The 23,734-nt window shown below is 33.7% G+C and overlaps 2 protein-coding genes and 1 pseudogene across 2 annotated transcripts; all 3 read right to left on the reverse strand.

Annotated features, from left to right (window-relative positions):
- Nucleotides 1-268: 268 nt before the first annotated feature.
- Nucleotides 269-10,568, reverse strand: LOC145636719 (uncharacterized; annotated as a pseudogene).
- A 9,647-nt stretch (nt 10,569-20,215) lies between these two features.
- Nucleotides 20,216-20,905, reverse strand: LOC145636721 (uncharacterized). The gene has a single exon (XM_081688279.1). It carries the CDS (start codon nt 20,903-20,905, stop codon nt 20,216-20,218), a length of 690 nt encoding a protein of 229 aa, XP_081544405.1.
- Nucleotides 20,906-21,734: 829 nt separating this feature from the next.
- On the reverse strand, nt 21,735-23,461 carry LOC145635902 (endochitinase EP3-like). The gene is made up of 2 exons (XM_081687276.1): nt 22,966-23,461; nt 21,735-22,183 (listed from the first exon to the last, which is right to left on the reverse strand). Exons 1-2 carry the CDS (start codon nt 23,381-23,383, stop codon nt 21,777-21,779), a joined length of 825 nt encoding a protein of 274 aa, XP_081543402.1. The 5' UTR covers nt 23,384-23,461; the 3' UTR covers nt 21,735-21,776.
- Nucleotides 23,462-23,734: the final 273 nt, after the last annotated feature.

The following is a 23,734-nucleotide window of genomic DNA, read 5'->3' on the forward strand; positions in this document are numbered from 1 at the left end:
GACTTTTGCGACGGAATTTTATGTCCGTCAGAAGCATTCCGTCGCTATTTGCCTGTTTTCTAGTAGTGCAGGTTACCAACCGGTTTTGTTTCATTTTTTGCAAATACATATGAAATGTGGTGTTATTCTGGAATAATCAAAAGGTGATGTTATTATTGGAAGACCGCCCAAAGGTGGTGTTATTTTTGACAAATTTTCCTTAAAAAAAATGAAACACAATAATCAAAAACAAAATGAAACAAGCAATAATGTTACTTCATAGTTCATACTAGCAATAAAGGTCATCCCCAGGGGAAACACCAAGCTGATTACAATACTTAGTATAGTAACCAACACGAGCATTGACCGCCGGTGTGTTCCCTCCATCACATTCACCTCCATTGATGGCTCGAATCGTGGACGCGAACCCTTGTCTAGAAATGATACGAGAGTGGACATTGTTCATCCAAAACCAAAAGGCTGTCCTAAACGCGATTACCGGATCATTGGCAACTGTCTCTGGTGCATTCAAACCGTCAAATCCAATACTTTGCCCGGCTGGTCCGTAGTTGTAGTTCCATGTGATTTGAATTGGTCCTCGGCCATAGTATTGCTTCTCTGAGTTGCAAGGCCATTCAGTTGCCTCTTGTTCGCAATAGGTTGCATTCACAATCTCCTCAATGTAGCAAAAATCTACAATTAAAAAAAAAAAGTTAAGATTATGTTCCATATATAAACTCTACTATGATCATGCTTAAAATGATCATTATTGTTCTTAATTTTGATTGGCTAATTTTTTCTTTTTTTTTAAATGCTGGGTCAAACATCTTTTTTATTTATTTCTGTTTTTTATTTCATTTTTTTTATTCATATTCTTTAATATTCATCTTTAAAATGACTATCACTAATTCACTATACTTAATTTTCATTTGGCTAATTTTTACTTTATATACTTTCTCTGTTTCTACACTTTTTTAAAATGGAATTGTCACAATACTTGCAATTCACTATAATTGGAAAGTGATTTTGAGGAAAAGTTGCAATATTTCCCTTATTAAGTACATGTCCCATTAATTTATACTAACCACTCACCAGATTTTAAAGAATATTACTCCGTAAACCATGTGAATCCCACTTTTATTAAATACTGTGAAAAATGGTGTATTACAACTATAAAAAACGGAGGAAGTATACTATTGTATATATCATACAAGTAAAATGACATAGAATCTATTACTACCTCCGCTTCTTATTACTCGCAATAAATTCCTTTTTTGGAAGGTTCACATTACTCGCAACAACTTACTTTCTTTCCTTTTTTAGTAAGTTTTTTACCATAAAATGACAATTTTACCCTTACTTTTTTTTATAAACATCCTAATTAAATTATAAATTTGTTCTTATTACCTTAATCTCTAAGGTTAATTAATTTCACCTTATCACCATATCCTTCCTAATTCATTCCCCTCCATCTACATCCAACATCTTCTTTCATAAGTTTTCTCTCTCTTCCTTCATAATCACCACCTTCAATGGAAACCACCACCATCACCACCGCCACTACCACCGACCACCACCACCAACATCTTCAATGGAAACCACCACCTACATCGCCGCATTTGTTTTCTCTCTCTTCCTTTGCCTTTTGTTTCCTCATTTGGCTATGAAACCCAAATTTGAAGGTTTTTTTTGTCAAATTTAACCATCAAAACTCTAGATCTAGAGTTTTGATGGTTAAATTTGACCAATTAATGTTGTAATCGATGATAGAGAAGGGTTTTTGGGTTTGTGGTAAGTTAGTTCGTGGTTGCGGCGGCGTCATGGGTTCGTGGGTTGGTGGTGGGTTCAAGGTTGAGTGGTTTCGTTGGGTTGGGGTTGGTGTTGGTGGTGGGTTTTAGGATAATCGTGGTTTGTGGGTTGGTGGTGGTGGTGGTGGGGTATTTAATTTTCATGGTTTGTGGGTCGGTGGTGTTGGGTTTTATGATTTTCCTGTTAGTGGGTTCAAGATTGTGTGGTTTCGCTTAATTAGTGGTGGTGGTGGTGGGTTCTACGGTTTTCGTGGTTGTGTGGGTTTTCAAGGATGGTATGGTGGGTTGCGGCGGCTGGGTTTTGCTCAGTTCGTGGCGTGGTGGTGCTGGGGTGCGTCGGTGGTGCTTGTGGTGTTAGGTTCGTCGATTTCAGTGCTGGGTGGTGGTGGTGGGTGGTTTCGGTGATGCTGAGTAGTGGTGGTGGTGGTTTCGGTGATGCTGGGGTGGTGGTGGGTGGTTTCGGTGATGCTGGGGTGGTGGTGGGTGGCTTGGGTTGCTGCTTGGTGGTGTGGGTGGTGGTGGGGTATTTAAATTAATTAAGGTTGAATTTGTTTTCCCTTTTTTTTTTTGGGTTGGATTAATAGTTAAACATATACCCTTATATTTCCATAATTATGCTTTCAATCTTTTGCCTCGGCCTCCGCAATCTTGTACTTTGTTGCGAGTAATAAGAAGCGGAGGTAGTATAACGGACTTACGAGGAGTTAGCCAATATATGTAATATTTAATTACACTAAATTATTAATTTATAGTCATGCTGATAGTATAATTTGAATTATAAATTTATAGTCATGCTAATAGTGAAATTTGAACTATAAATTCATTAGTTTATAGTCATGCTGATAGTGTAATTTGAAATATAAATACTTACGGCCAGTTTCATGTGTGACATAAGCAAAGAAGGCAGCAACTTCACGCTTAGTATCTTCAGAGGATTTACCACCAGTTCCAAACTTAGGATAAAAATTGAGGGCATCCAAAAAAGCAGACCTACTATAGAAGTTTTTACCAGCACAACTAGAAGAAGCTTGGTTGATAATTCCATTAAAGAACTCTTGTGTCACTAGGTTTCGGATCGGAACACCGTTACCTGGTCTCGGGGTACTTGGGGTTGGATTTTTAAGCACACATGGACCTTCCCGTCGCCACAGTATTCGGCGGTGTTGCCACAGAAACCCCATTGGCTGCAACATACACCAGGACCACATCCACAATTTTGAGCTACTACTAGGGCGCTTGACATACAAGCAACTGCCATAGTAATGACCAAAATTGATCGTAGGGAAAACATTTTGGACTTTTTTTGCTGCAAAATTTTTAAGAAAGAGATGAGGGAACTCAAAGCAGATTAAATGGGTTTTTATAGGTACATAAATGATGAAGGTGGATCTAGAGAAGAAATTTACTTGATTAGTTAGTGTTTATTTATGCTAATCGATTATTGTCTAATACGAGTATATCATTATTTAAAACTATAGTATTATTCTGTCCCTTTGTTTTAAAATAAAGCCTTCTTAGTTTGACTTTTCTTGTTACATTAAAATAAATAAATAAATAAAAGAAAAAAAAAAATCAAATTTGGACAATTAGAAATTGAAGGAATAATTTCATCTATTTTGTATAAATCGCAACACTAAACATTGTACGTAGTTATAGGAAAATTTTAGGGTAGGTATCAAAGGAGGATCTTATATGATAAAGTATGTCATGGGTTGGGACTTATTCATTTTACACAAATTTTCATATGTGATTGGCCACATCATATAGTCGGAGTTAGTTATTTAGGGGTAACCCTTGACCGACTAAGGTACCACTAATCGAGTAACCCTAACCGATCGAGTAACCATGACCGACCATGCAACCCCTAATAGAGTAACCTGTAATTGACATAATAACCCCTGACTGATTGAGTACCGTTGATCAAGTAAAACCTGAATAAGTAAGCCCTAACTGAGTAACCCCTGATCGACTGAATAACCCTTGAATAAGTAATTCCGGTCACACGTATGGAATTTTTTTTGTACAAAACTGAAATATTTTTTACTGTATTAAAACTAAGTTTACTAAATTGAAATTATTTTTTATTGAAACTCGATCTATTATATTTTTATCCATAAAATAATTGTTTTTTAATAATTAAATTATTCTACGGAGAATTTATTTTATTTAACTAAACTTATTTTTATTAAATTAAAATCATTTTTGTTGAATATTATTTTATAAGGTGTCTTGAATTTGCTCTAAACCACTGTACAAAGCATTTGTGTTATGCACGTGTACCATGGTATAGGCATCTAACGCATGCAAACCCCCATACCTCAATATAGACACATAAAATAGATGCCTATGGCGCGTGTAGACGCCTATACCACGGTAGAAAAGTTAGACCTACTTATTTTGAATTTTCTCAACACCATAACAATGGTAGAAAAGTACTTACAATTATACACACAAAGACTTGTACGATTTTTGAAATGGATTAATAACTATTTTTAGCTGGAAAACAATGATAATATTTCACATATTACTTTGTATTTCTTATTAGTTTTAATTTCATACCTGTTGATGATATTGATGATCACTACTAAGTGTCATGCTTATAGTACTCTATGCCAATAGGCAAAAGTTGTTACAACAGAATCTTGCTGACTAGGCAATTCCGTTAAAGTTTGTTATGCTTATAGCATTTTAATAGAGCTAGAATAAATACTCTATTTGTAGCTTTCTTTCATTTCATTCACTATTAATGAAAATACTTTCCAGCCTCTCTTTCTCTCTCTAATTCTCCTTCATTTTCGTTCTCATTATATTGTTCGTCATTGAAATCTTCTAGCAGAATTTAATATGGTATCAGAGCCTTGATCAATACAGTTTCTCATGTTACTGAACATGTCAGCTGCCTAGAAGCTTCACAACATTCTGGTTGGGTTACGTTGATGCTATGAAGAAAGAGCTAGATGTTTTAAGGGCAAATAACACTTGGGAATTGATACCTTTACCCAAAGGTAAATAGCCAATTGATTGCAAATGGGTATTTAAGGTGAAGTTAAAGGCAAATGGGAGTCTGAAAAGGTTAAAAGCAAGGCTAGTAGCTAAGGGGTTCACCCAGAATTAAGGAATTGATTACTTGGAAACCTTCTCTTCTATGGTTAAAATGGCAACTATAAGGTGTATCTTGTCTGTTGCAACAAGTAATCATTGGACAATACATCAACTGGACATGAAGTGTGTATAAATCTTTGGTATTTTCTGTCACATAGACATTGCTTACTCAGTTCAAACACTAAGTCAATTTCTTCAGCAGCCTAGGCTCTCACATGTTCAAGCCTTACAACATGTTCTAGGTATATTGCACACAGTTCATGGTGACTTATCAAAGGAAGATTATATGAGAGCGGGTTAGTCAATCCCAACAATTTAGTCTGCATATTGAAGAAGTCATTTTATGGGTTGAAGCAAGCATCCAGGCAATGGTTGGCCAAACTTAATGCTGAGCTCTTAGCCATAGGATAAATTCAGTAAAAGAATGATTATTCTCTTTTCTTAAAAAGGAATAGATGTTTTAACAGTAGTGGAAGTTTATGTTGATGATATTCTTATTATAGGATCAGATTCAGTAGAAATTGAGCATTTCAAAGCTCATTTGCATGCTAAATTCAGCATCAAAGATCTTGGTGTGCTTAATTACTTTATGGGAATTGAAGTTACTCACTTGTCTTCTGGCATACTCATGATTCAGCAGAAATTCACTAAGGAATTGCTCAGTGATTTTCAAATGGATGTTTCCAAGGCTGCTAAAACATCTCTCCCAACTGGTGTCAAGTTGCAAGATGTTGTTGGTGATTACAACCCAGATCTAGAGTTATACAAATCTTTAGTAGGGAAGCTAAATTTTCTATCACATAGACATTACTTACTCGGTTCAAACACTAAGTCAATTTCTTCAGCAACCTAGGCTCTCACATGTTCAAGCCTTACAACATGTTCAAGGTATATTGCACACACTCAGGGGCAAGGTATTCTACTCAGGGCCTCAGATACTTTGCAGGATTTTCTGACTCTGATTGGGCATCCTGTCCAACTACAAGAAGATTTGTGATAAGTTATATCCTGCTATTGGGAAATTCCCCTGTATACTAGAACTCTAAGAAATAATCTACTGTTTTAAAGAGCTTAAGTGAAGCTGAATACATAGCTATGGTAGCAGTTGCATCATAAACAACTTGGCTTGTCAGATTACTTGGTGTTACAAACTTGCAGCTATATATTACTCTCAATTGTGACAATCAAAGTGCTATACACATTGGGAGGAATCCTGTATTTCATAGCGCACAATGAACATTGAATTGGAATGTCACTTCAGCAGGGATAAAATCCTAGAAGAGTTAATCAAGCTGACTTATCTTCCTACAGCTGCGCAACTTCTAGACATCATGACAAAGGCTTTGTCTGTAGCACATCTTTCTAAACTTTCTTTCAAGCTGCTCATGTCTAAAAGTTCCATACATTCTGTGGGGGGATCGATGTTGATGATATTGATGATGACTGCTAAGGATCATGCTTATAGTACTTTATGTCACATAGGCATAAGTTGTTACAACAAAATCTTGGTGACTAGGCAATTTTGTTAGAGTTTGTTATGCTTACAGCATTGTAATAGAGCTAGTATAAATAATCTATTTGTATCTTTCATTCATTTCATTCACAATTAATGAAAATACTCTCCTTTCTTTCTTTCTCTAATTCTTCTTCTCTTTCGTTCTCATTGAAATCTTTTAGCAGATTTCAATAATACCTCAATTACCTAAATCCTTAACCTGCCACTATCACCATTAACAACAAAAAGTTATAGACCTCCAGCAATGGTGCTTCTTTCCCACTCAAAGGCTCAAAGCCTTCAAATTTATTCCGCCGCCACAACATCGCTAATAATTAACCATCGAAAAAAGTATGGTGGTGGTAATTTCACTGTATGGTGGCAGTAAAGGTGGTGGTGGTAGTAAATCTGGTCAAATTGGGGTAAGAGTGGAAGGGATAAGGGTGTAATAAATAGTCATAAGTATTATTTTGAGGCCGTCCCATTTTGTAAAACAAAGTTCGTTTATGAAAAGGTTAAAATTATAATATGGCAAAAGCTAATGAGTGTCCACTATGGGACGTTAGATAAGAGAATTAAAGTGGAAAGATTAGAAGAAAACTAACATTAATAATGTCGTACGGCGCTTGATTTTGTCATGCATTTATAACTTAATACTATTTTAAGCAATTTATTCATTAGTTATCTAATGTCCCAAGGTGCTTGTTAGAAAGATCCTTTTTATGAAAATTTATGTAGCCATTTTAATTATTGATGAACATTAAAAGTTAATGTAACATTCAGTTACAAATTTATTACTCCGTATTTGAGAAACATATTTTGTTTATAATTAAGAATGATTTATATAATTTTTAAAAGAAAAACTTTTGTATACACTCGGTTTACACTAATATTAGTGTAAATCGAGCAGTATTAAGATAATTTTTAGCTAATTTTAGGGTAACGTTTTGCCCTTTTTTGGGTAACTTTAAACATAATTCAATTTTTATATATATAGACAACAAGAAAAGTTTAATAAATGTAATTTAATTACATTCAATCACAAATAATTGAGTTTTAGTCATTTAAAATGTGGTTCTTTACTAATAAAACGTAGATAATTTTTATTTGTACTGGGTTACTTTTATGCATATATATTGGGATAACTTTTATTTATTTCAGGGATAACTTTTACTGTTTTTAGGTTAACTTTATAACGGATATACAATATTTTATTGTACATCCGTTTTTTTTTTTTTTTTTTTTTAAGTTTGTTTTTTTAAAAATAGTACTCCGTAATACCCGACAATTACAAGTATTTCAAAACATGAAGCATTATGATTAAGCATGTGAGGTAATTAAATAAATTTGTAAAAATAAATAAATAAAATTAGACCGTTTGAAGAGTTGACAGCAATATTCTATAAATGGCGTTCGGAATAGCATGTGAAGCATCTTTTTCTGGGAACAATCTTATTTAATTATGAATGCCAATGATTACATTTAACATTGACTAAAGTTAAAGAAATGAATCGTTCATTATTAATTAATTACTCGTAGTCGTATGTGCATAATCGGCATAATCATCGTATTATGAAATGAAGATGTGAGCTATTGTTGCTATGACTTTCTTTAAATGGAATGCAAATATTCAACAAATTCTCTAGAAAACCCCATCTTTATCCCTTCCACCGGTAGCAAACTCTCGTCTAGCCACCTGCTCTTCGCCAGCGGTCGGCGCTCCTAGTTAGTTATGGAGAGTTGTTCGATTCCTTTTCTAGCCTAAGAGCATGTTCACATTTACTGAATTGAGCTCAACTTAACTGGACTTAACTGGAACTGAATATTTTATAAGAGAGGAAATTAAGAGCTGAACTGAATTGAACTTATAAAAGCGAAACTGAGCTGAGCTGAACTGAACTGAACTGAACTGAAATTAAGTATATATGAACAGACTTTGTAATTATGGAGAGTTGTTTCAATGTATATAGATTCGCCTTGTGAAACACGATTATAACTTATTACCTGTAATTATTTGTTGTTGTAATAATGTTTTTTTAACCTTTAGGGGTCTTAAGTGTCAATACTCATACTAAAAATGGGATTATTATATTTTTTTTCAATTTTTCCGGATTACTCTTCTAACAATATAAGGTTACTCATACTAATGAATAAAGGCTACTCATCTTATAATAAAATGCGGCTACATATGTACACCATGAATTAGTCGCACCACACAAGACTTGCTATGTAAGATTGTAAGTGTGTAACGGATATTGATTTTTATGTTACAAGGACGTTATAAAAATGCTTTTAGGTATAAATGGTCATGACATCAATTTGCCTTACACGCCTAAAATAGCCTAAATAACCTTGTGATGAGTGGATGCTTCTTTTTATTCTTTTTATTATATGTGGAACTAGCGCTACTCTTGGGATTGATTTCGCCTCTTTGGCTTTTTTTTTTTTTTCCTATCACAGAAACTTGAAGGCTTGAAGCTATTGAATTCTAAGGGATATATATGTACCTTATTCTTCTAATGTAACTCAAATACACTTTACATTTATTTGATGTATGTTCCAACAATTAGCCTAAAGATGGCTTAATATTTATTTCTTTTATCATCGATTCAGAAAGGATACAATGAAACAACACATACAATTAAACTGTCACGAGTTTACATATACATGATCATTTTTTTTCATACTTAATTTCTTTTGTTATTATAATATATAATAAAGTTTGTTATACATATTAAGATATGTTATAACTAATTTAACATGAAAGGTTATCACCGGGTGAAACACCAAGCTGGCTACAATATGTAGTGTAGTACCCAACACGAGCATCAACTGCCGGTGTGTTCCCCCCACCACATTCTCCACCGTTGATAGCTCGAATGGTGGACCCGAACCCTTGGCCGGAGACGATAAGGGAATGTACATTGTTCATCCAAAACCAAAAGGCTGTCCTAAACGCAATAGTTGGATCATTGGCAACTGTTTCCGGTGCATTTAGGCCATCGAATCCAATGCTTTGACCTGCTGGTCCGTAGTTGTAGTTCCATGTGATCTGAATCGGTCCTCGGCCGTAGTATTGCTTATCTGGGTTACATGGCCAATCTGTACTATCCTTACAATAAGTTGCTTTTGCAATCTCCTCAATGTAACAAAAATCTACAAATGAGCAAAGTTTTATCTAGTTAGTCGTTGAGTAAAATTTTGCGTAACAAATTAAAAGATCTATAGATGAGTCCGCTTGACAAGAATAATGTCACAAGTTTTAATTAAATTTCATCCACCACTCATTTTCCAAAATGTAATTTGTAATGTCGGGGTTACTTATTCTGAGAGGTAGCGTCGCATGCATATGCAGAATGTAGAATTAATCGTGGGCTTTAACTATAAACTTTAAAAAAATTATTGGACATTAAAATTGTTATTTAAATATCACCTAAGTTTAAAGATTAATAAGAAGCAAAAAAAGTATGGAGTACTCTTTATATGTTACTGGGCGAATTTGTTTTGACATAAGTTATGATATGATTTGTTTAGAAATATATATGTGATGATATGTTACAAACATGAAAAATTAAATGTTATGTCCAATTTTGGAATATTTTATGTCTCACAAATAATACCCCAAAGTTGCAGATAACAATTAACGGAGGTAGTATATTATTTGAGTTATATATATTTTTTTTTTTAATAAACAATATCGGATAAGGGGAGAATTTAACTTACGTCCAGTTTCATGGGTGACATGAGCAAAGAAGGCAGCAACTTCACGCTTTGTATCATCATCGGATCCTCCAGTTCCGAACTCGGGGTAGAAACTGAGAGCATCCAAGAAAGCAGACCTACTATAGAAGTTTTTACCGGCACAGCTAGAGCTAGCTTGATCAATTATTCCATTAAAGAAGGCATCAGTCACCAAATCAGAAATCGAACCACCACCAGCGCTTGGTGTCGGGTTCGTAGAAAAGCAAGGGCCTTCGCGGCACCCTTCACCGCAATAGGCATCATCATTACCGCAGTAACCCCACTGGCTGCAACAAACACCAGGGCCACAGCCACAGTTTTGGGCTACAACTAGGTAACTTGACATACAAGTAACCAACACGAGTATGGCGAAAATTGGCCTTAGGGAAGACATTTTGGTTTTAGAGGTTTGTTTTAATGTGTTGGATGAGGAAACTCAACATGAGTAAATTTGTTTATATAGAAGAAAATGAGAGAGGTTACCTAGGGAAGAAGTTAGCTTAGTTAGTTACTATTACGCTAAGAGATTGTCCAAATCCGCTAATTATTGTCACACTTGTTAATTATTTAATATTTTATGGCGATTCTATACGGCGCATACGTTCAAAGTATTGACATTTGACTTTGACTCTAACGTATTTTTTGGGAATTATTTTAATTTATAATAATTCCTTCACGCATCTTATAATACGTTGTTTATATATTGCGGCTGGTCACACTGTATGACCACGGTTACTTATTAAGATGCTACTTAGTAGATTAGCGCATTCTCGCCTGGTTACTTATTTAGGGGTTACTCAATTGGTCAAGTATTGCTTATTCAGGGGGTTTCTCAATTGGTTACTGCGTTTATTGTGTACGAATAAGCCTTAACCGAATGAGTAACCTGTAAATAAGTGACCTCATCAGTATAAGTAACTCGATCATGTGGCCATACACATAAAAATTTGTACTTAATTATTATAAAGTTATAATCCAATACAAATTTCCATTTTATGGTCAAATTGTTAAAATTTTTGATAAAAAAATAGTAGTATTTCATATAATGTTTTAAAAAAAATTAGTTTAGAGAGATGCAATTTTGTTAAAAATAACATTAATGTATAAAAAAACTTGTTCTTGAGACATGTAGTTTTATTCATTTTAATGTGTACTTAGTTTCAATTTTAAGTTTTTGATAATTTTAGTTAATATTTAATATAATTTTTTTAATGGCTAAAGCTATATCTCGAAGAAGTTTTAAATAAAAAATTTTGATATTATATTATTATATGTTATGGAATGGGACAGTATGTAGTATGCCAATTATTATTACTAGGTTGTGGGCTTCTAGACTTGTTCAAACTAACCGAAATATAAAATAATGTTTCCATGGATTATCTCCCTTCTAGATAGTTGACTGTGTTAAATTTATTACGTTTTTTTTAAGGAAATAAGAGGTTCACTACGGATAACTACTTTTTTTATTTTTTAATTTGTGATTATTACAGTTTCTTAAGAGTTCAAACTTTAAAATCATATCATACTATGACTAGGGATGTCAACTAGTTGAGTTTAGTCAAGTATTAGCCTACTTAAGGACTCGAGGTAAGTGTCAAAGATGAGAGTCTGCTTCTTTGCACCCGCAATGAAGAAGATGTTTACTTCACAAGTCCAAAGAAATTCCATCCCAAAATCACATGGCACTAGAGAAGTAACTCCTTAACCTTGTGATAAAGTGTTAACTCTATCTCTCAACTTTTATCAATAATTATGATGTTATTTTGAAATGATATGCTTCAACATTAGGCTAGATAAGAAACACATAAAATCTATGTCAACCTACCAAGCTGAGCTTTATTTGTTATTGTTTTTGTTCGAGTTTGGCTCGCCCAAGTTATTTGTTGTTTGAGCTTAGCTCACGAATGCCTTGTTTATTCGAATTTGAGCTAGAGTCAATCTACAACAGTAAAACTGAGCCTTTTATAAATGAAGCCATGATGAAGAGCAAGATCAAAATACAGATATAATCATGAACATGCTATAATTAAAAATATTGAAATTAGAAGTAGCCTATTTTAATTTGAATTTTAATTTCATAAAAGAAATTTTGCGAACAACTACCATTTAAATGACCCATTTTGAGAACAACTACCATTTAAAATTTTCTTTTAAAAAAACTACCGCAAAGTCACAAAAACTTTGAGTAGCACTACCACGTTTAATTTTCCGGCAAGAATTTCCGGTTAAGATAGCTTAGTTTATAAAATTTCAATCAATTGCGGTATAAAAAACAAGAGATTTCGATAGTAGAACACAATTATAGGTCAATCATCATTAATTTTGCATTATAGTTTATTTAATTTCTCAATTGAATCTTAAAATTAGGGTTTATGGTAAAAAAAATTGAATTTAGGGCTTTACTAAATTTGGGGATTTGGGGCAATTGAAGTGTATAATCCAATTAAGGGTTAATGCAGTCATTTAATATGGGTTTTTTAAGGGAAATTTTATCAAATATGCCCCCAAAATGGAGATTCTCGCCGGAAAGAACAAATGTGGTAGTGCTACTCAAACTTTTTGTGTTTTTGTGGTAGTTTTTTTAAAAGAAAATTATAAATGGTAGTTGTTCTCAAAAGTGGTCATTTAAATGGTAGTTGTTTGCAAAATTTCCTTTCATAAAATACATTTTGCTTATCTTTTGTGATATTTACTAGGAACAATAGTTCTTAATCAAAAGGTGTATTTCATATTCTAAAATAAAATAATATGAGTAACAATCTTATATTTTCTCCATTTCATTTTAGTTGACCATTTTTAGGCACGTTTGCCAGTGCATAATTTAAATAATAATATCTTCAATTTTGTACAACAATTATGATTTGGAAAATGTTGAGACAAATCAAATATGTTTTATCTCAAAAATTTATCACAATAAAAGTCAAAGTAATTAATATTAGTAGAGACAAAAGTCAAACTTTGTCAACTTAAAAAACAAAGGAAGTAAGTGAAACTGTGAAAGTACTAAACTCGTTGCCCCTGTCAACAATCTAGGTAAATTTTAATGATTAAAAAAAAAAATTATAATATTTAAACGTTTTTCAAACCCTTCTTTTAAAAAATAGTTATATGGACTATTAAAAGAACAAGGTGAAGAAAGCTAAGATGGGATTACTCATATACATATTTACTAAATTTAGTGAATGCTTGATTATTTTTTATTGTTAAAATTAAGTATGAATTTCATAATTAATTAATGGTATTCTAAACTTCCATATACTCAAAATTTCAAATCAAAGTTATATTTTCCATGCAATGCAAAAGTGTCAATTAACTTGAGATGTTAGCTTAGGGTTGCATAAATGAAATTACCATTTGCAATAACATGGCGAGTTTTGAAGCATCAAGGGCAACATATAAAAGGAAGAAGAATGAACAATCGTTTTGAAGCATCAATGACAACTAATAAAAGGAAGAAGAATGAACAATTCAACGATGCTAAAAACTTCAAGGTGATTACAAATTTGAATTATTTATTGGTTTTGGATTATAGTTTTACTAAATATAAGTCTATTCAAATTTATGACAAACTCTCTCCAATAATATATATAATTGATTATCTTCCCTTAGCTTGAGTTTATTTTTAGCTTTCTAGTATAAGTCAATACTTGTATATACTTATTTGTAATGCTTGTAAAGGCTTAAAATTAGTGCATAAATGATCACTAAAATGGGTAGAAATGACATATTTTAATTTGGGAATGTATTGTTTAAATTAAGATATAGTACACGTGAGAAACTAGCCAAATTCACAAGAAAATTATAAATGTATACATTAATATGCAAACACAATTAAAAGATAAATATTAAACCTTGCAAATGATTTACTTAATATGGAGAAATAATATGCAAGTTCAATCTATGTGCAATACAAAAATAAAATATAAATATATATTGTATTGTATTGTATTGGAATATGATCTATTTTGGATTTGTAGTTAAAAATATATAAGTTACAAAGTATGAAATAAATTTGAACTATTATAATCACGTATAAGCAGTTTAAAAGGCCAGCAAATGTTTAATTATGAGTTAGTTTTAATTGATTTGGACCGCTTGAAAAGACTGTTGGCTCTGTAACTCTATGATATAGCACTACATACACCAATTCTAATTTTACCAATTTTATTGTGGTATTTAAATTTTAGATATCTAGTAAATGTAGCCTTTTGTATCTTAAGTCTGTTTATTAATTTATTTTTCAGGTTTTCATATTACTTATGTTGTTCACCACTCTCATTCCGACAGTCTCAGGATTAGATGGTGATCTAGATGACATGAATATGCCGGAGAACTTCTATAGAGTTTATGTGATTGTAATAGTAAAAGTATTATGTAGTTTTATAATTGGCTTAGTTATAGGATTCATAGGATATTATATTTATACATATTGTTTTCAACCGATTCAGGTTCACCCGATAATTGAGTTGGTTTAATTAGAAATAACTAGTTCTTTGTCCGAGCGACGCTCGGATATTCACATGAAAAAAAAAATATTTTAATTATATATAGTTGTTGTTATTGTTCTATTATTTAGGCGGTATATTCTTTTTTTTTTTTTTTAATCAATTATCTTATTATATTTTTTAAGGAAAAAAAATTAAAAAAATAAAAATTTTGGTGGGAAATTTTTTAATATGGACGCGACACGTGTAATTCTAGAATAATCTTGGTGGTTACTTTATATAGTACTAGTTCTTTGCCTGAGCAACGCTCGAATACTTATAAGAAAAGAAAATTATAATTATATATAGTTGTTGTTATTGTTCTATATTTAGGCGGTACATTCTTTTTTTTTTATTAATTATCTTATTATATTTTTTAAGGAAAAAAAAATATAAAAAGAAAATTTTTGGCGGGATTTTTTTTAATATGGACGCGACACGTGTAATTCTAGAATAATCTTTGGTGATTACTTTATATAATACTAGTTCTTTGCCCGAGCAACGCTCGAATACTTATAGGAAAAGAAAATTATATTTATATAGATTCAATATACATTTAATATTAATTTATTTAAAGTTGTTACTGTTCTGTTATTTAGGGCATATTCGGCAAAATATAGCTGTGAAGGTAGTTGTAGCTGTGGAGATAGCTGTGAGCTGTGTATGTAGCTGTTAGCTGTCAACAAGCTGTTAGTTGTGAAAAAATAATAATTTAGGTATGATTGTTTGGTAAAGTAGTGGTTGACTAGCTGTTACATTTAAGAATCAATATTTTATTGTAAAAACTATACATTAAATTTTCAAAAGCTACCTCAAAAGCTACCTCTAACTTCAAAAGCTAATAATCCTAGCTTTTAATAAAAGCTACCTCCACCACTAAAAGCTACTTGAACCATTACTTTGCCAAACACTCACATTTTTTGTTGATTAGTGGTTTGACTTGGTCAAACCACTAAAAGCTACCTAAAAGATACTCAAAAGCTAGCGCCAAACACGCCCTATTAGGATGTATAATCTCTCTCTTTTTAATCAATTATCTTATTATCTTTGAGGGAGAAAAATAATAATAAAAAAAAAAAAGGTTTTGGCGGGAAATTTTTTAATGCGGACGCAACACATGTACTAGTGGAATAATCTTGATGATTATTTTAGTATATAGTATTGATTATTGATACTATTTTATTCGTATGAATTAATTCTTTGTAATAAGACTCAAAATAAACTCTATTATCTATTCCCTTTATTTCTAAATAAGTGCATCACTTGTCTATGCATAGAGTTTTAGCTTTGACAAATTAATTAAAATAAGTATTTTAATTACCGTGCTAGTGGTCAAGTTAAGAATATAAAATGTTAATGAAAAGAGAATGGGAGGATATTTTAGTCACGCACACCAAAGATAAGATTGTGAATATGTACAAGGATAGTAGGATGAGAGAATAATACTTCGTTCATTTTTATTAAACTTAATAGAAACTTAATACAGACTTATGGCCTTGTTTGACAATTAGTCACAGGTTGTTCCTCCTTGTCGGTCTGGTCAGTTGTTTGTATTATCTTTTTATGTTAATGATAACTAAAATAAATCAAATGATGTAAGGGCAAAAATGAGAGAAACAGAGAAGAAATATAGCAGAGGAAAATATCAGATCAATTTTCATTGCTGATATTATGATGCATTGCACCTTAAATACAAAATAAGACCATCACATGCTTTATTACACAGCTCATCAAATAACGGCTAAGGGAATCTATCTAGAAGCATTCAGCCAATCATGAGCATACAGTAGCTGTCATACAATAGCAGAAATAACAACCTTGTAACAAACTTGATTCTCTAGGATAAAAGACTAAAATATCCCTGCTATACCTCTGCTTAATACCCCCCTTCAAGCTGAGTGCTAGAACGAGAAGAGCTAGCACCAAGCTTGTTTAGAATGCCCTGATGTTGCTGGACAGAAAGACCTTTAGTAAGAATATCAGCAAGCTGATCCTTGGAAGAAACATGAACATGAACTAGATCACCAGACTTCACCATATCTCTCACATAGTAGCAGTCAATTTCTATGTGTTTAGTTCTCTCATGCAGAACTGGATTAGCAGCAATGGCAAGAGCTGCCTTATTGTCACAATTGAGTAAAGTTGGACCAAGATGAGTAATGCCAAGGTCCTTTAGGAGAGATTTTAACCATGTGACCTCACAAGCAGTTAGAGCCATAGCTCTATATTCTGCTTCAGCAGAGGACTTAGCTACAACTGACTGTTTTTTGCTTTCCATGAGATTGGTGATTTGCCAAGGAGAATGCAGTAACCAGTTGTGGACCTTCTAGAAGTTGGACAGCTTGCCCAGTCACTATCACAATATGCAGTCAACTGAGCTGCAGAGGAATGAGCCAACAAAATTCCCTGAGTTCTGGTACCAGCTAGGTATCTCAGAAGTCTTTTTGCAGCTTGTAAGTGAGTAGAGGTTGGAGAGTGCATGAACTAACTGAGAAGTTGTACTGTAAATGATATATCAGTGCTGGTAACAGTTAAATAAATTAACTTCCCAAGTAATTGCTGATAAATCACAGGGTTAGGCAAAGGTGATCCTTTATCAGCAGCAAGTTTCAAATGAGAGTCAATGGGAAGTTTCAAGGGTTTCACTTGAAGCATTCCTTGTTCTTTTAATATGTCAGTAACATATTTTCACTGAGAAATGAAGATTTCCTGTTCTGTATGATCAAGTTCCAGCCCCCAAAAATATCTTAAAGCTCCAAGACCCTTCATATGAAAATGAGAAGCAAGAAGTTGCTTTAATTTCATGATTTCACTGTCATTATTGCCTGTGATAAGAATATCATCAACATAAACTAGCACAGCAGTAATAGAATCACCTTGAGATTTTGTGAATAGACTGTAATCAGATTTTGATTGTGTATAACCAAAAGAAATAAGAGAAGAAGAAAGTTTCACAAACCACTGCCTAGGTGCTTGTTTAAGTCCATACAGGGACTTGTTCAATTTACAGACAAGGATTGTGTTTTTGACTGGTGATTTTCCCTGAGGGTCAACAACAATTCTGCTTCCCTGAGTTGTATATCCTTGAGGAAGAGACATATACACATCTTCTTCTAATTCACCATGCAGAAAGGCATTGGTAACATCCATTTGAAATGTCAACCAGCCATTCATTGCAGCAACAGCTAAGAGAGCCCTGACAGTTGTCATTTTGGCAACTGGGGCAAAAGTTTCTCCATAATCTAGCCCATACTGTTGTCTGCATCCCAAGACAAAAATTCTGGCTTTGTGTCTTTCAATTTCACCATTTGATTTGTATTTTGTTTTAAAAATCCATTTGCAGCCAATGATTCTTTTTCCAACAGGAGCAGCAGTGACAGTCCAAGTCCCATTTTTTCACACTGTTCTAACTCTTGGTTCATTGCATCAACTCAATGCTGCTTAGTTACAGCATGCTTATAAAAGATAGGATCCTGAGTTTTCTCCAAAGTTGTCATGAAACAACTGAATTCTGGAGCAACAACTTGATAAGCTAAGTTTGAAATCTGTCTGTCAGATTTTTTTTTCCTGGCTGTACATAATCCTTCATCCAAATTGGAGGTTTGGATGGTCTAGTGGTTTGTCTAGGAGGAGTTACAGTAACTGTAACATGATCAATACTGCTATGAACATGATCTTGAGAAGAAGAAGAGACAGGAGAATGAGATTGGGAAGGAGAAAGAGGAGGTGGAAAGAAATTTTCATGATCTGTATGATTTGGATCATTGACTGTATGAGAAGGAACAGAATCAATGATTTCATAAAGATAAGTGGAGTTGAAATTGGATTTTTGTGTGAGAACAGATGGGATAGGGTTCATGTAGGAATCCAGGGAGGAAAGTTGGAAAGGAAAATTTGTTTCATGAAATTGTACATCCCTTGAAACAAAGATTTTCTTTGTTTTTATGTCAAGTAATCTATATCCTTTTTGGATAGCTGGATATCCCAAAAAGACACACTCCACACCTCTAGGTTGAAATTTATCAGCAGTTAGAGAAGGATTTGTTGCAAGAGCTAAACAACCAAAAACCTTTAGATGAGAGTAGCTAGGAACAGAATTGAACAGCACTTCATGTGGTGATTTGTTTTTCAAAATTGGTGTTGGCAGTCTGTTGATCAAGTGTACATGTGTCATGACACACTCACCCCAGTAATTCAACGACAAGCCTGCTTGAAATCTGAGTGCCCTTGCAATCTCCAAGATATGTCAATGCTTTCTCTCCACCCTAGCATTCTGCTGAGGTCAGTCTACACAAGAGGTTTGATGTATTATACCAAGATTAAGAAAGAATTCTTGGCAATGCTGATCATGGAACTCAAGGGCATTGTCAGATCTGAGAAACTGAATTTTGTGATTGAAATGAGTCTGAGCATAATGAGAAAATTCCTTGAGCTTGTCAAGAGATTCAGATTTGTGCTGCAATAGATAAATCCAGGTGGATCTAGAGTAGTCATCCACTATTGTAAGGAATAATCTATATTTTCCTCTAGTGCAAACTCTGTATGGTCCCTAAATGTCCATGTGAATAAGCTCAAATGGCCGAGAAGCATGAGAAGTACTGAGATCATATGGCAATTTTGTGAATTTTGCCATTGGACAAGTTACACACACTTGACTGTTTGAGTTGATTACATCCTTCACACATTGAATATGTTGAAGTTTTCCAAGAGAAGCATGCCCCAATCTATGATGCCAAATAGCAAATGAAACTTTGTCAGTAGAATGATGAGCTGTGAGGCATGAGAAAGAAGAATCACTAGCAGAAGAACCATCAAAGGGAGTGTTCACCAAATAATACAAGCCATTTCTAGCTCTTCCAATCCCTTTAACCTTTTTTGTGACTGTATCTTTAATGACACAATGAGTTTTGATGAAAGAGACTTCACATTGTGAATCTTTCATGAGTTTGTGAACAGGTAGCAGATTATGTTTGAAATGAGGAACTACAAGTACATTCTGCAAATAAAGAGAATTAGGAAGTTCCACAGTTCCTATATGAGAGACTTGAGCAGTAGCACCAGTTGGAAGATTTATCTTGAGATGATCATTACAAATTCTGGGATTGGTGAGAAAATTCAAGCAAGAAGTCATATGATCAGAAGCTTCAGAGTCTATAATCCATTCCTCACTGTTAGATACAGTGGTATTGCAGGAAACCATGCCAGAAAAACTGTTGTCTAGCTCATCATCAGTATCACTGCTTTTTGCAATTGCTACTGGTAGCTATTTCAACTGCTGCTCAAACTGCTGTTGAGTCAAGGTAATGTGACTAGAGTTATTTCCTGCAGGCACTGTATGCTGTGCAACATCAGCCATTTTTGGTGTTGATTTGTTCCATTTTTTATCCTAAGATCTGACACCTAGTTTGACAGGACCAGATTTGTATTTATGATGCCAACTAGGATAGCCTATCACCTTCCAGCACCTATCAGAACCATGCCCTTTCACACCACACACATTACACACAACAGGTCTGCTATTGCTTCCTGAGCCAGAACCAAATGAACTAGAATTTCCTGAGGTACTAAAATTTCTGCTATACATTGCAAAAATGTCTAGTTCAGGCTTAGGCATATGTAAAATCTCCCTTTGACTCTCCTCCTGCTGCAGCATTGAACATGCTGATTCTACAGTAGGCAATGGTGTAAGCATGAGCAGCTGGCTTCTCATAGGCCCAAATAAAATGCTCATCCAAACCATTTAAAAACTGAAAAAGTCTATTTTCTTCTTGATATTTTGCAATAGCATTCATGAATGTTCTAATCTCAGCATTAGATTCATTAACAACATGCAAAACATTCATAGCATCTATTTCCTCCCACAAACTAGTCATGCTAGTATAATACACATTAATAGAGCTATTGTTCTGTTTTAGACTGTACAGATCTTTGTTTAGCTTATATTTTCTAGAACCATTAGACATAGAAAATCTTTTCTCAAGCTGAACCCAAGTTTCTCTTGTTGTGCTAACATATAACACTGATTTTTTAATAGTATCAAATAAACAACTATGAATCCAAGAAATTACCATGGAGTTGCATGTATCCCACTGGTCTGCCTTGACTGGATCAGCAGCATAAGTGGATCTGAGCACTGTTCCATGAATAAAACCAGCCTTCTTCTTAGCTGTTAAAGCTATTTCCATAGATTGTTTCCAGGATCTGTAATCAGCAGAACCAGTAAGCTTGTCTACACTGATTGAATATGAACCATCATTAGGGTGCAGGTATAAAACGCTGCTTGTGTTTGCTGCCATGATTTGTATAGATAGAAAAGATTAAAAGAGAGAATATAAGAAGAAAAAGATTCAGAAAGGCTGTGCTCAGACAGAACAGATCGAAGTATATTGCAGCAGTTTAAGAAAGAAGAAAAAAGATGAAACAAATGAGAATGAATTGCAATCTGCAAGATTTAATCCCGATTTTGCATCACAGCTCTGATACCATGATAACTAAAATAAATCGAATGATGCTAGGGGAAAACTGAGAGAAACAGAGAAGAAATATAGCAGAGGAAAATATCAGATCAATTCTCATTGCTGATATTATGATGCATTGCACCTTAAATACAAAATAAGACCATCACATGCTTTATTAAATAGCTCATCAAATAACGGCTAAGGGAATCTATCTAGAAGCATTCAGCCAATCATGAGCATACAATAGCTGTCATACAATAGCAAAAATAACAACCTTGTAACAAACTTGATTCTCTAGGATAAAAGACTAAAATAGCCCTGCTATACCTCTGCTTAATAGTTAATAATTCTACGTACAATTGAATCTTTTTGGTAATATTGATTGTTGGTTAATGGTTGCTTTATACGAAAATGCCAAGAACCAACACAAAAAGGCTAGTCTTACATTCTTACCAGCTTTTGGCTGAAAAGCTGGCTTTATAACTAACAAAAAACCCAAATAATCAATCATATATTTATTTTGGCTTTCGACCACATCATAAGCCAAAAGTCATGAAAAACTATTTACCAAACAAGCCCTATATGTTTTTTTCTTTTTTCTGTTTGCACAAACACAAACTATATTTCTTATTAATTTTGTTGACAAAGTAAGTATATCAAAATAGTATATCAAAATGGAAAACTAAATTAGTGATATACTTCTATGTACCTAGCAAGAAAGGTTATCCCCAGTAGCAACACCAAGCTGACTACAATACTCAGTAAAATACTTAATACGAGCATTAACAGCAGGGGTGTTACCACCATTACATTCAATGCTATTGATAGCCCTAATGGTTGATCCGAACCCTTGGCCGGAGATGATCTTAGAGTGTACATTGTCCATCCAATACCAGAAGGCCGTCTTGAAGGCGATAAGGGGATCATTTGCCACAGTTTCCGGTGCATTTAAGCCGTCAAATCCAATACTTTGTCCTGCAGGTCCATAGTTGAAGTTCCATGACAGCTGAATTGGTCCTCTTCCGTAGTATTCCTTGTTGGGGTTACATGGCCATTGTGTGTTGTTTTCGTCACAGTAGTCGCCTGATTTATCAATTTCCTCTATGTAGCAAAAATCTGTACATAATGAAGATAGTTTAATTTATTGTTATTGTTACTTCGATCAAAATGATTTAATTTGTTTTAACTTGAATGTGCTACTTTACTATTATTTTGTCTAACTAGTCATCGATATTGATCACGTATGAAAAGATTTTCTATTTTATTTATCTATTGAAAGGCATGTTAAGTACAACCAAAAAAACCGAGATACCACAGTAATAATGGAGTCAATTGATCTTACTTAAATTAATATTTTGGAGATTTTCTAACTTGTGTTTTTCATTATTTTTAATAGAATTGAAGTACTTGTATATAATCCACTTGATTTTATACTGTACCATATAACCTCACTATAATATTATTCTAGATCCACCACCTAAAACAAATCGTCATTTGATGCTCAATATTTGAATAATTGTACAACAAAGAAAGTAATTTAATTATTATATTTGCATTAAAGATTGACCAAAGTAGTTTACTCCATACCTTGTTCTTATTGTATTTATTAACAAATTAAATAAACTAAAATGCAAAGCTAACGAACTCCCTGTATAACTAAAATAAATATGTTAAATTGAATTCAATTCTAATTACACTGATCGACGGATGATTTTAACGTGCAATCCTAAGTTAATATCATTTTAGAGATTATTTTAATTGCTTATCTAACACCCAAAGTTTATTAGCAAGATCCAAACTAAATCACGATTTGTTCAAATAAAATCGACAACATACATCCTAGCATCATGTACATATATAAAAGCTAAGTATATGTAAACAAGAGTTAGTATACTTACGTCCAGTTTCATGGGTGACATGAGCAAAAAATGCGGCGATTTCACGTTTAGAATCATCAGAAGTTCCAACAGTACCAAACTGAGGATAACTGCTAAGAGCATCCAAGAAAACAGACCTGGTATAGAAATTCCTACCAGCACAACTAGCATCAGATTGATCAAGTATTCCGTTAAAGAAAGCATCAGTGACTACATCAGGGACCGAAACACCACTCGGCGTGGTAGGAGTAGGTGTCACGGGAGTTTTGCAAGGACCTTCTTTGCACCCATCACCACAGTAATCATCTGTGGAGCCGCAGTAGCCCCATTTGCTGCAACATAAACTCGTGTCGCAGCCGCAGTTCTGAGCTCGAACTAGGATGTTCGAGGCACATGCGAGGATGAGGACTACCGCGAAGATTGGGTTGAGAGATGTCATGGATCGGATTTGGATAGGGTGGTTATGGGAGGTGAGTAGAGGAAATGGAGATGAGATGAGGTTTGTAGAATTGGTGGATGGAATGAGATATTTATAGTTAAAATAATAGGATAGGAAGTGAGGGAGAAAAGTCTAATTTGAATAGCTATTAGTTGAAGTGTAACTATGTTCATATTATAATAAGTCATGTTTAGATAGATCATTGACATTGTACGTTACAAAAGTGCATCTAGATGGATTATTGATGCATTGTTGACTTTTGACTTTGGCTTGGTCGTACGATCACATACACTTGGGTGGGTATATTTTGTGTCGGCTATTTGTGTTAACGGCACCATGCGTCCATGCGCA

Source organism: Chenopodium album, chromosome 6 (genome assembly GCF_948465745.1).
Source record: "Chenopodium album chromosome 6, dcCheAlbu1.1, whole genome shotgun sequence".
NCBI lineage: Eukaryota > Viridiplantae > Streptophyta > Magnoliopsida > Caryophyllales > Amaranthaceae > Chenopodium > Chenopodium album.